This window comes from Neodiprion lecontei, chromosome 6, assembly GCF_021901455.1.
Source record: "Neodiprion lecontei isolate iyNeoLeco1 chromosome 6, iyNeoLeco1.1, whole genome shotgun sequence".
Classification (NCBI taxonomy): Eukaryota; Metazoa; Arthropoda; class Insecta; order Hymenoptera; family Diprionidae; genus Neodiprion; species Neodiprion lecontei.
Genome location: NC_060265.1, coordinates 22655179 through 22668757, shown reverse-complemented (window position 1 = coordinate 22668757; position 13579 = coordinate 22655179). Strand labels below are relative to the sequence as shown.

Here is a 13579-nt window from a genome sequence, read left to right as displayed (position 1 = left end):
AGACAATGTTTTTCGGGATAAGGATTTCGTCCGACGCTTCACGCATTCTTGCCAGCAAATATCTTGATCCGTCCAACGGACCCTCACAGTGGACGCAGCAAAGCCGCTTTCGAGATTTTCCCAGCTCTTCAATTTAAACACCGAGTCGCATTTCCTGGGGGAATTTGGCGGATTTTTTTACAGATATATTTTTTTTAGCTGCCATTTGTTTTCCATAAATTTCCATTGATTCGTTTTTTAACGATTTATGATGTAACGATATTATTTTTCCATTTTACTTTTTTCTTTCTTTAATCGAATGCCTCTGGTGTAAGCGCTCGTAAATTCGATGTGTTTCTGTTTCATCCACAGCGTGTCTATTGCAATAATTTAAGTGTTAATCTATCGTACTGACAGCTATAAATTAGATTCTCATACACCTATATGTGGTTTCATTTAGCATATATGAAAGGTATCGCGATGTGTCCACGGATTTATTGGTTCAGAAACAGTCACCTCGTTATTTAAATAGCCAATTTTCAAACATGGCTTCAAATTGAAAAGACACAGGAAAAATGCAACTGTGAATTTGAAGTAGAGAAAAAAATCTCGGACACATCTCGATTGCCACACACAGCTTCGCAGATTTAACAATGTATTTCAGTGTCTACACAAGTGTAAAATTCTTCCTCTACTTTTGTCTACTGAATGTTCACCGTGTCTTCGTTCCACCTAAATGTATGTATATATGTATGTTTGTTATATACGTGTGTTGTACATTAGCTACAATTATGCAATTTTCATAGATGTGAAAAAAAAAGAAACAAATAACTTCGGCAAGACGTAGAAGAAACTTTACACCGCCAATTTCTACTTGACAATCGATTAATGGATAAATGCTTTTTGCACTTCTGACCTTGACTTTAACGATACGAAAGTTCCAAAGTGTCGCGCTTCTTAATTCACCCCTCCATTCGCCGCTGTGCAAAGATGCAGAGCTTCGGTTTACGACAGACGATTGATCAGGACTTAACGAAGTGACGACTGGTTAGACGAGATAATTGGTTCGCTCAATCGTTCAAGACCAGGGCCGATAATCTGTCGCTAATCACGTTACGTGGCGCTGATTGCAAAGCAAGGAAGATATTCGTTCCGCAACGAACAGCATACACACATATCTTTGTATGGAAACAGCACTAGTTTCAAGTTCACCGAGCTGGACCGTCTGATTCAATGTCAACTTTCGGACTACTGGAGTGTTAGCATCAATTTATCAAAAAGAGAGGATCGTACGACAACTCATCGGAATTAAATCAATACTAACAATAAATGCAATAGCTAAAACGTGAGGCCTTGAATCACACAGTATAAATAAAGGTGCTTCGCTTTAATTGGATGCACTGAATCACGGTAGAAGTTATTACATAAACAATTCTGTGGACGTCTGCTACTTATTGTTTATTGAATGTGTCCTATGATTTAGCCTCTGTCAATATAATTTTCTTCTCCGATATTCCACGATCATGAAAGAGTATTCAATTCCCTTTTATAAAATCATCCATCATACTTTGTCGTCAAATTATTGGTTTTATGGTAAGAAGAGTGCCGGGTAGCTCGGAGATCTAATATTATTTGAAATTAAAAGAAGGGACGAAAGTGTAACACAGTAAAATGGATCGTCGATTTCAAAGGGTTTTATGAACATAATCACGACTCGATAACGCGAATACTTTTTGAAAAATTAAACGAATATCGCTGTCGTTACAGTCGCGAATCATAGTAAAAAAGAACGGGAATCATAAAGTTTGCGAAGTGAACGTGTTATTATATATTATACACGTGTACCTACATCGACGCGGAAAATTCTTTCAGAATCGTTCGTATCCTCCTGCAGCGTTTGGCGTTTTGGTTATTGGCGCGACGTGTTAATATTTTCCATGGCTCCGCGTCTGCATGCCGGGCGATAAAACCAGCGGTACGTAAAATAATAGAAAAGGAAAAACTGCAAAAATGAAATAACCACGTATCGGAATACAGTGATAACTTGCGACAATCCGATCGGATAAGTTCCAGTGGAAGTAATTCGGTTTCAATCGATTTGTCCCATTCACATGCAGAACCGCACAACGTATCTCGCGGTTACCTCTCGTTTCGGACCGCGCGCATTCAACTTTAATTATTTCATTCCCCCGATTCGAAAAAGCTTCCAGATTCTTTTTATATTCATTTTCATCCCGTCCCAGTTTCATCCTTGTTTCTGTTTTTATTCTCTTTATACTTTTACCGGCGACACGAGAGGCTCGATAAATTACCGAATTAGCGAACCCGCATAATCACACCCGGTGCAAATTGTTTCAGATTATCGTCTATTTCACGGCCCAAGCTCTAATAGTAAGCTCATTTCGAACGCCAGTATGAAATTCCACCCAGCTACTTAGATACTTGATTCAAAATACTGAAATTGGTAATTTGTGTATCGATTTTCCTAACTGCCGGCCACTTACTTAACCCCTATAGAATTACCATGATGTTATGTACCTTTGTGTATAATTATACCTTATTCAACATAGGCAGAATAACGTCTAGATCCTAGTGTAGCCTTTAATTTTTAGGTCAACCCTGTTACGTAACCATCATCGTTGCGTAATGTACGTATGTTTGTATGTCATACGTATATGCGTCGCAGTCGGGTAATCGGAAAATCCGCTTTATTCCATTAGTAAAAAAAAAAAAAATAAAAAATGCCTCGTTGTTTGAATCCGCCAAGGGACACGTTGATTTTTACCATTGTAACCGGATTTCAATTACTGAATCAAAAAATCTGACTGACGTCAATTACGTATGTTTTAACGATGCAGAAGAATTTATGGAATTCAGTCAATGAGTCGAGTTTGATTGTCAAGGAAAATAGACTCGAAGGATTCGGTCAGTTCGTAATTAATTTCTAACAAGCTTAGCTTTTGAGACTAGTAAAACAAATTTTGTTGCTAAAAATAACACGTTATATTTTCCAGAATCATACCTCGATCAAAAGTAATCTCGCGGACATTTCATAATTCAGACGTTTCCTTTCAAAACAGTTAAAGCAATTTCGAAAAAGGCTCTGAATCGTTCATTTCTGTATACATACACGCGATAAAAAAGCTAAAAATTCGCAAATTTCCCAGAGTCCTGATTATAATAGAGACTCATCTGACTTGTCTTCAAAAGTTGGATCGACAGACGGACATTCGATAAATAATTTCCATAACGTGTGACAATCAATTGATTAAATAATTCGAATCTACTTCAATTCATTATCGCCCATACTAATCGATAAGATAATTTTCACGAGTGAAAAAAGTATCAGCTGCTTTACCGGCGATGGCAATCGAACCGAATGCAGTCGGCAGGATCTGTTTGCGAAATGGCTAGACGTTTTTTTTTCTTCTTTTTTGAGAATAATAGGGTGAAAGGATTTCACGACCGACCTGCGAGCTACGCATATATGTATGTATGTATATACATATATACGTATGTATGTATCGTATGCAGCGAACATATGCATACTTACGTACGTAGACACAGCGTGTATGTATCTAAGGGTGAAAAAAGAAAACATAGATTCGTACATAGGTATAGGTATATAATAGTGTTAAGTGTATCAGGGATCGGTAAGAGATGCAGAGAGGAATAATTGATGAGTATGAAAAATAAAGCGAAAAAAAAACCCCGTAAAAACACCCAGTTTCCCTGGTGGTGCAAATCGTCCTCGACGACGACGACGACGACGACGGCTACGACGCCTCCACCTCCGACTGCTGGTTGTCCTTCTGGCTCTGGCGTCCAGGGCGTCTTGCTCTGTCCGCGCACCCTGTCGCAGGCGCGACGCACCCGACTTCGAAGGGCGCTGACCGAGGCCACCGCGGAGACGGTCACCTACGTCAAGACGGTGGGGAAAGCAAAAAACGAATCTCTACTCACACCAATTCACTGTTCTCACCTGCACTCCGCAATTTGTTACATTGTTATCTGCTCTTTCTTCATTCCGCTCTTATGATATCTCTCTCTGTCTCTCTCTATCTCTTTCGCTCACCTTTTTTCGTAGATAAACAAAATAAAGCAAGGAGAATGAAGAATAAAAGAAACACAAATCTTCCACCATAAGCGCTGTGATTGATCGACGAGGAACTAAACAATTAATTATCCGCCTCGCAGGACAAACTGTTTTTTTTTTTTTTTGTCTCCGGCTCTTTCTCTTTCCGTCTTTCACATTGTTCTTTTTGTTCTTGCTAGATGTAATCGTATACGTTTTACTCAAGAATTTTTCTTCCTTTTTCAACAAAATGGCTCAGAACCGTGCAGTTCTTTTTCAAATACTCGTATTGAAAAAAATCGAATATACTTCAATAACTATTCAGAATTTTCAATCGTTCATCTGCACTTCGTGTCATGCATGTAATTTGAAAGAGGAGAACTGAATTCGGAAAAACGGTTAACAGAATGTAGTAAATCTTGACGTCATAATTGCACTTCCTTTTTTTCTCTGGCCTGGTACAGCCAATTTTAGCCCGTTTGTATGAGCATGTAATACGTGCTTAATTAAAGGGCTTGAGCAGCGTTGAACTCGTTTTTTGTTTCAAACCAAAGTAACCTCGTTACGTTGAGCGATACTCGTGGAAAAGAGTTTTTACATAATTCTGACAGCATAGTATTATACACAAAAAAAAAGGGGTTGAATTTTCCACCAATTCCTATTACGAATGACTATTCTGCGCGGTAAAGAGAAACGAAAGCACGAGCGAATTTACACTTTCGATATTTTTCACAAAGCCAAGTAACGCGTTCTCTTTTTCTCCTTTACCTTTCTCTTGGTTGTAACTTATATACGATGTATATACAACACACGTAACGGTGAAGCAATTTATTTCTGTAAATTGAGTGGAAATCAAAGTATAGTATAGTTGAAAACGACTTTTGCGGAGTGCAGGTATAGTAGATAATCCAGCGTTACAATCCCGAGCCTTGAAAGCACAACACCGTAGAATTGTACAAGGTCTTGCCTCAACTTGGATGCATTAAACCCTGGCACGCCACTGTCGCACCAGCGATCCCTCTAGACCCCAGATTGCCTATTTTTGTTTTGGTGCATACACCCCCAATGCCTATATATACCTAGATATGTGCAACGTGTACAGCTGATCGCACCGCGTTCTGGTCACTACTCATTATCTTTAATTTCAGGCTCGATTTCAGCTAAAGTATCCGCAGGCAAATTATAGAGAGTCGAGTAATAATTGACGTGGTATTACTTGAAGATGATCGTTCTTCTTAACCATTCGTATCAAAGTTCAAATTTCGCTTCCGTACACCGGATTGGTAAAAAAAAAAACCCGTTTCACAAATTAATTAATGACAAATTGGTCGCAGGTAAGGAGAATTTTAAACACATTACCGCTACACAGGTAGATTGTCAATGCCTGGCTGTACACGGCATGAACGACTAGTCGAAACGTAAAACATTGGTATTTTATTGCGAATATAGGACTCGTGTGTAATTTAAAGTGCATGCATGGCTGACGGAACATGTGGAACGCGACAAATTTACCCGGTTTTCCTGAACCCCCACATTTTTCACGGTCGGTGGATCTACTCGTGTATAGATATATATACACAATGACGTGAAAGGTTCGAGGATTCACGGCTCTGAAACAGAGTGCTTCGTGGCCTAGACCCGGGCCGAGCCGATGTGTTTGGTAGGAAGTAATACCGACCATGAAATCCAAACTTGACGTCTGCTGGCCGCGGGCTGTCCGTGCGTTCAATTTCGCTAAGAGAGAGGAGAAGCTGGATACCGAGTTAAAAATACGAAGCTCCGTTTCTCCCGACTTCACCGGGATGAATTTTCTCAATCATCGTCATTGTGGATGGAAGATTTCGTTTTTGTTCGACCGCCGGTACCGTTCAATCGATAACTAATAATGACCGTTTTCGAGGAGATATCAAATGGCTGAATCACGTAACGGCAAAAGACGCGGGATAAGGAATTTCTTGTAAAGATTATCGAACGAGGGAATTACTCCCCAATTGAGGGAAGAAGCCTGAGAGCGGAGTGAAAGGATCGGGTGGAAATTTTCTTCAAGCACCCCTCGGTTCAACCCTTTTCTTTCTCCGCCGCTCCTCGTTCTTCGGATAGATTTCTACCACGATTTGGTACATCGATCCCGGCAATATTGTTCCGTGATGTCGGTCGCGATTCGTCGAATGCCTTTACAAAGAAACACGACTCTGCAATGATCTAAACGTTCCCTTCTTTCAGCGCGTGCGATTTTCAATTACGGAAACTGATCGATCAAGTATAAGCATGTATCGCGTAACTATACGCTCTCTTCTAATGAATCGCTTCACGTTTTGCCTAATTAATTATTCGACAATTGTTGTCAGGCATCACACATCCCGTACTTATACGGATGAAAGTGAATCGCGTGAAGTAAACGACCCTTTAATGTTGGATGACGAAGTCGAAACGATCTTCTTTACTTATCGTTAGTTTTCTAGGACCGCCCGTTGCGGCCCTAAGGAACTGCTCGAAACAGTTTAGCTGCTCTTTGCTTAATTCCCCGTCGTTCAACTGGCCGGATATCACTTGAAAGCCGGAAATATTTCGATGAACCTGCCGCGATTATCGAGACCTTGAATTCCCGTTATCCGAAGCTCTTCTACTGTGCAGGTGCCGCGATCGATCGCGTTTTTATCATCGCCTGTTTAAACAACGAAAAGAAATTTTTCTCATTAACACCGTCGATTCCACTCGCTTACGCCCCGTATAATCTTCCCGAAAACGAGACGCTACTATTTTTTTTCTCTTTTTTTTTTGTCATTACTACTCTTATTATTACAATTGTTAAAGTATTACAGTATCAATTTCAAAATGTTAGACGCCTACTTTCGGCTGGCTCAATTCCTGTGAGTGAAACCGCGGTTACCGATTTGTCTACTTGAATCTTATCCAGAGAAACTCGCAACACAGTGTTACAATTCAGACGATTCAAGAGTTTTATTTTCTTTCTTTTTTTTTTCGTGCTCTGCTTGAGTTATAACTTTGGAAGATATACGATCAAACTCGGAAAAACATGGCTGTATACGCGGACTTTTGTGCATTTGTTTTTATTGGGAATATACCCGTTAATATTTGTATGCACCGAAACAATTATCGAACGATGCATCGGTGACAAATTATCGAAATTATTTAAACGACACCACACACTGCCCATGATTTATACGTCATAATTGGGCAGCTCTAACGGTGAATTGTTAAATAAATGTTACATTATCTACATACCGCAGTCGAAAGTTCGATCGAAGTTTATCGTAAACAATCCTTTGAACTAGTTATTGTTGCTAACTTATAGTGTCTTTCACCAAACGTTACGCGTTCGTGTGAATGCGAGCGTCTATGTGTCTGACATATTATATTGTGTCCATTATACATATTATCATTATAACTGAACAGCACGATCTATTTCTGCAGTCCCGTACACGTCACGTAATAACGATACCCGCCAAAGTAGATTACTGTGTGATAATTTAGATAAATATGTATATACAATAAAATAGAGAGAAGGTACAGGCTGTGTAAAGACGACCTTATATAATCATCGTGCCAGTTATCCGTACATGTGTATTTGTCTGCATGTATACGGGATATGGGGTGAAATAATTGGCTTATGGAGCAGCAGCATCTCCTTTGTTTTCATAAGCTTTGTACCATCTACACGTTATATATCGATGGTTTATACATTTGGGGCTTCAAACGCAAGTTACCTTAATAATATTGTACCCCGTGTTCTTTATCATACAGGTTATATGGATTAAATGCTCTCCCTGCTCTCTTTCACTCCGTCGCAGTGTTTTTCCTGCATGTCGTTGTTCGTAAAATGACAAGGAATAAATTAAAAATCAATCATCCGAAGAACAAAATGCTTTCGATTGTTCAAAAAACAAAAGTTTATACACTACCGGAGGGTATCGTTCGAGGTTTCATCGTGTTATTCTTTGTACACCCACATCAAGTCCCAAATATCCATTTGTAAAGTTTTTCCATAAGTATCACCCAAATGACTTTGTAAATATTGAGAAAATATTGCCAAGAGATAAAACCATTCGGCAGGTTCACGTATGATCGAACGATCGTAAACTTCACGGCTCTGAGACACTCTGACCTTCTCTAAACCGTAACCAGGAGTAATCTATGTTCGGTAAGTTCAGGACTAATAAGAAAAAGTTCATGCAAGCTAATCCAATCACCATAAATGTGAAATAAAAAGTTGAAAGAGGATAAACTAAAATAAATTAAATTACGTAATCGCGAGGGCGCGAAGGATGAGGGAGTGAATTTTTCATAGATTGCAAAAATAACGAATGATCGATTCACGACAAGAGACTCTGTTATTTGTAGCAGACTATGCACCATCTGCTGCAGCGAATTTCAGTGGTATTCGAAATATTGGCATTGCCTTATTCTTGCATAATTTTCTCACCAGGATCGTAAACTGCTGGATGATGACAATAAAGTTGAACCTTGAACTATTCGAATCGCGACGTTTAATGTGTAACACGGTTGCCAGGAGGCAAAATTGCAGATTGTTCCTTTCATAATTCAAGAGAATTTCAAATGCATGTAACGCTTCGAACAGTCACTTAGTTGTTGGTTATAAACTTGGAATTATCGTCTGGGTCGAATGCGAAGTATATACGTATAGTAAATATATGTCTACAGTATGCAAGCACTAGGGCCAGCTAGGTAATAAAGTTTTGGCGCGATGCAAGTTTATTACAACTCGTAAGTCGTCCACAAATAAAGTTGCGCGCGTTGCAGGTCGATAAAAAGTTTTTCTTTGTTTACGTTTTTTTTTTTTTTCACCTCAGCTCCGTAATTTTTTCCTTTTACTAAGATACGTGAAATCATTCGTTTCGTGCTGGCACAATTTTTTTCAAAGCCGTCGATGCCACCGGATTATGATTTTAATCTGGATTAAAGTATTACAACATATAACCTGCGATGTAGAAATACGCCGCATATTATGTATCTTGAATTTATTCTAAAAATTATAATATTATGTTTTTACTAGTGACGAATTTTTCTAAAACCAACTTCGGTCTAAAGACTCATCGTTGCTTCGTCAACTTGCACATCACTGTCTTAGGATCTCGAGCTCGCTTTCCAGATTAAAGTTCACAGAAGCGAATAAAATCATTAGCTGAAAGCCATCGTCACTACCCGCGGGATTCAAAGCGCAATGTCTAGCTGAATTTTAAAACGAAGAAAAGGGTGAAGCGAATGGTGAACGAGGGGGGTGAGAAAAAGAGAGAAAAAATAAAATAGACAATTTATCTTCGCCTCAAAGATCCTCAACTCCCTTCCACGTAATCTGACTATGAATTTTATGAAGCCACGACGAGAGGCTCTGCATATATATGTGTGTATATACTTGCTAAAAATGTGAGGAAAAGCAAAAGGCACGTGTATGTATAATGTATGTATACGGCCGAGTTTCATCCGAATGAAAGCAAAAAGGTTTAAGGATGTCTACTCGCGTTCAAACTTTCCTCACCTAAATGTAAAGTAAATCTAAATAATGTCGCGGCACCCCGCAGACGAAAACCAAACCATATTAACGAGAGTTGACTCCATAATTTGACGTCAAGCGAATTAACGACGTGAAAAACGAACTGACCTCGCACCTAGTTAGATGTTGTTGATTTTCGACTTTTCGTAATTTAAACGAAATTTCATTAGCTTTGTAAGATATATTACGAGAAACTCATGGGAAACTTTGCTAACTCCAAACTGTACTTGAATCCAATTTTACCCAGATATTTGTCATTCGGAAAATGTTTGTGAATTTGGGCTTGATCGACATCGGAGTGTCGGATATTCATTTTTTTTTTTTTATTTGCAATATGACATTCACCTCCGTCCACGATGCAGTGAGATTTTTTACACAATAAAGAGAAAAACAAAGTAGATAAGTAATAACAACAATAACGAAACAACTCACTTTCACGTAGTTTGAGGTAATTTTTTAACCACTACTCGCTGAAATAAATGAGAGGAATTCAAAAGTAGATACCTGCGGTATGACAACTCAGTATTTGCACTTTATCAAGATTCTTACACGCAATTATCGAACGCGTAGAAAGGCTACGACGCACTTTATTACAACCTGCGAGGACATCTCGTTACTCGGGTCTACGAAGAGAAATTATTCGGAACAATGGCGGAGTTTTCTATTTGCTGACGATTATGAAGATCAAATATTAAGCCGTTTCGAAACCGTTAAGGAGGTGAAAATCAATTGAAAATTCCGTCGAATCGAGTGAATTATAGAACTGGAAAATAAGTAAAAATCACTTGAAATAAATCTCGTCGAGCCGTGAAACGTTATTCCTGATTTTCAATGTACCTGCAGCCCCTAGGACCCGCGCATCACTTGATCGAACAAAGACCGTCCCGAACTTTCGGAGAGCCATTGACCGGGCAATTGCAAACATTTCCCGCCGACGCTTTTGAAGTTCGCCCTTCGAATTCCCAATTCGAAACTCATCTTACAAAGTGTCACCTGCACAATTTCTTATAATTAAAACTACAAGCTCGCTCTGCGTTCAAGGGCAATTCAGAAGCCTTATGAAGCGGGTTTCCCGTGCAATTAAGCAAAATGAAGGACCCTTAAGGTCTCTTCGAACCCTTTGCGGCGTTCGCCGACGTACGAAAGGTCCTTTAATTTCTCTGTTTGCATGACCTTTGACGAAGCACCGCAACAAGTGTAACGTAGCCAATGACGTCACGCCGTTTGCTGTGCGCCCTTAAGCGTGGCTGTAAAGATATATTCATATTTGAAAGAAAAACCCTCTCCACAAGCTTGTGATCCTTGGAGAGGTTGACGGTGTTACAAGCCTCGTTGGCACGTAGTGCGATATCATTGGAATTGAAAATTCAACGTCGTACAATAATTCGTTTGTAAAAGTATTTTTCTGCCTCGTCAAAGCAAACCTCGAGGGGCTGGAGTAAGAATTTTTTCTTCACGACGTTAAAGTCCGTCGGGAGTTTGAAAAAGTGGGGAAATTATGCATGGGCAACGACCGCGGTGGAAAGTAAAAAATTCACAGTTGAATTGCCGAGACTTGGCAAACAAGTCGGCGAACGAATCTATCGAAATTTAAAAACGGTTCCAGTCTGGCTACCTGAGACAAACAATTTCATACATCCATGTTCATCGGTGAGATTCGTTTAATCTACCGATCATCCGCGTTTGGCTGTGAAATCACATTCGATGTATGCAGTAATTGATTATACCATATGCGTATATGTTGTAAATATCGGAGATGTGGGCCTACATATAAAATTTTACATCATTTATTTGATAAATTTTTACAGTTTGGGATGAATAAATTCAACAGTATGTAACATCCACACGCTTCGTAACGAATTGATAATTAATCCGGACGTCTTTCTTCGTTGAATGAATGATCGCAAGTATGATGATTATTTTCCTTTGATATTAGTTCTGATTTTTCTATTAAGAATGTCCGAACGCGTGCCGAGTGTTTGATGTTAATCCATGACCGAAGCTGCCCGAGCAACGATTAGGCGACGACAGCGCGTGTAACAACGAGTACAATAAGTACTTTCAGCCTGGAGGCATGACGTCGCATACGTTATTCGAAATGCCACGTATGTTTATATGAGTGGGGCTTAAACCAGGATTTAATATACGTGGGCTGCCGAGTATACGGTCCGTGGAGGAAAGTTTAAATGGCTTGCATCGTGGGATGATAACGACGGTCCGAATGGCGAGAGGGAGGGAGGGAGAGAAAGCGCCTTTGTTGAAAGCTGAATTCCCCTAAATCGCGTTTAAAGAGGTAAAGGCTTGCGTCCGTGAATAGAAGAAGGGAGATTTTAGCCACTCTACCGATGCGATTGGCGAACAACGTGCCGAGATAGATCGATAGATGCAGATATCGGGTAACTCACGTGTTGAGAAATCGGATGAACGATTCAACCACGGGATGGAAGCTGTTATTTTAGGATGCTATCCCAACAATAAACAACTCGTGTACATGGATATTATTAATTTGACCAAGCAAATTAAAACATTTCTCAATTTTTATCTCGCTCAAAGTTTTTCAGGTACGTGCCATCAGCTGAGGACTCATTCTCATTTGCTAGCGAAAACAAATTTGTTGTATACTTTCTCCTCTTTCCTCAATCATGAATCCTCCTCCACACCGTCCGTCAAAGTTTTCGTGTTTACCATCCTGACCACACTGGCTAATGCAGATATATATATATATATATAATATATAATAATATATATATATAAGCCCGTTTTTCAAATCCGAAAGATAAATCCGGTGGTCGGAACAGATATCAAAGGGTAGGAATCCTGATCCAACATAAACGTTGGACTTTGTCCCAGGTTTCCTCGTCCTTTTCTCATTCCAGTTTTTGGACAAACGGTATTCCGCTCAGCTGGCTCTAAATCCGATGTTGTCATCAGACTTGTGCCTGCAAAGCTTTGCAACGGTGGTATAGTATAATCGAAATTTGTAAGTTTTTCGTGTAGCGATTGTGTTGACCCTGGCGCTAAGCCGGCTGCGATCCTCGACGTAATTCGATGAGTCTTGTAGTTTTCTTCAAACTCGCACAAACGACTTGGAACCGTCGTCGCCGCCGCCGTCGCCGCACCTTGATCAAACTTTGAGAAACTTTGCTAATGGAGGTGTCCTTCGAAGGGTCGAGTTGGCGGTCAACCGGAGGCTGAATCAAATTGCCACAGATTTTGCCTGCTTGTAAAGCCGCCTCATTCTTCAGCTGGACCGATCTTGATAATCAGATTAACCGAGAGTTTCATTGCCCGGAAAACAGCCGCGGATAAAACGAGCTACAAAAGATTTAATCCACGCACGCAACAAGCTGTGAGGAAAAGGGCGTTGAGATCAATCTCGTGAGATCTAAGAAACTGCCAAGCGAAGGTCTGAATTTACCCTCGACTTTCTCACCCTCTTCGCGATGCAGGGAATCCCTCCAAGATGGTAAACGAGCTTTGAATATAAATCGAATAATACGTGCAACGAAAAATTTCACCGTCGCAGCGATATTAAATTTGTTTCGAAAAATTTCTAACCTTTGTAAATGAATTGTAATTCAAACTTTACCGCACTAACGACCACACGATAATCTTAGAATTTGAAATACACCATCGAGGGATGAAGGATCGCTCGTAACTCGGGCAACGCGCGTACGAAGTAAAGAACCGAACGAAGAGAAGAAACGCGGGGGGGGGGGGGGGTTAAAAGAAGAGAAGAAAAAAATGAAGGGATAAAAAAGAGGTTAGAATGGCTGTCGCAGCGTAAAATAAACCCCCGTAAGAAGCGCGTATTCTCTCTTGAGCCGATGCGTGCGGCAGCGAGAAGATCCTTAATACGACTTCGTCCTCGGAGAGGAACGCGGCATAATACAAGAAGGACGAGCGGCGGCGTGAAGGGGGGGGGGTGAAAACAGGCCGCTTCTCCGCCGGCGTCCTTGTCCTGCCACCCCCAGGAGCAGGTTCGCGGGTGG

General features: G+C 40.2%; 1 protein-coding gene and 1 long non-coding RNA gene across 5 annotated transcripts in view; one reads left to right on the top strand and one right to left on the bottom strand.

The window, feature by feature from the left end:
- LOC107218064 (small conductance calcium-activated potassium channel protein) overlaps window positions 1-13579 on the top strand; it is a 161715-nt gene that overhangs the window by 56682 nt on the left and 91454 nt on the right. Inside the window, exon 5 of one of the 2 annotated variants that reach the window (XM_046743925.1) lies at window positions 3707-3910. The exons of the other annotated variant lie outside the window; for it this stretch is intronic. Coding sequence (XP_046599881.1) covers window positions 3707-3910 — 204 coding nt within the window. The remainder of the gene's footprint in view (window positions 1-3706; window positions 3911-13579) is intronic. 2 annotated transcript variants of the gene reach the window in all.
- Window positions 1-13579, bottom strand: part of LOC124295128 — a 158281-nt gene that overhangs the window by 73755 nt on the left and 70947 nt on the right. The gene's annotated exons all lie outside the window — the stretch shown is intronic.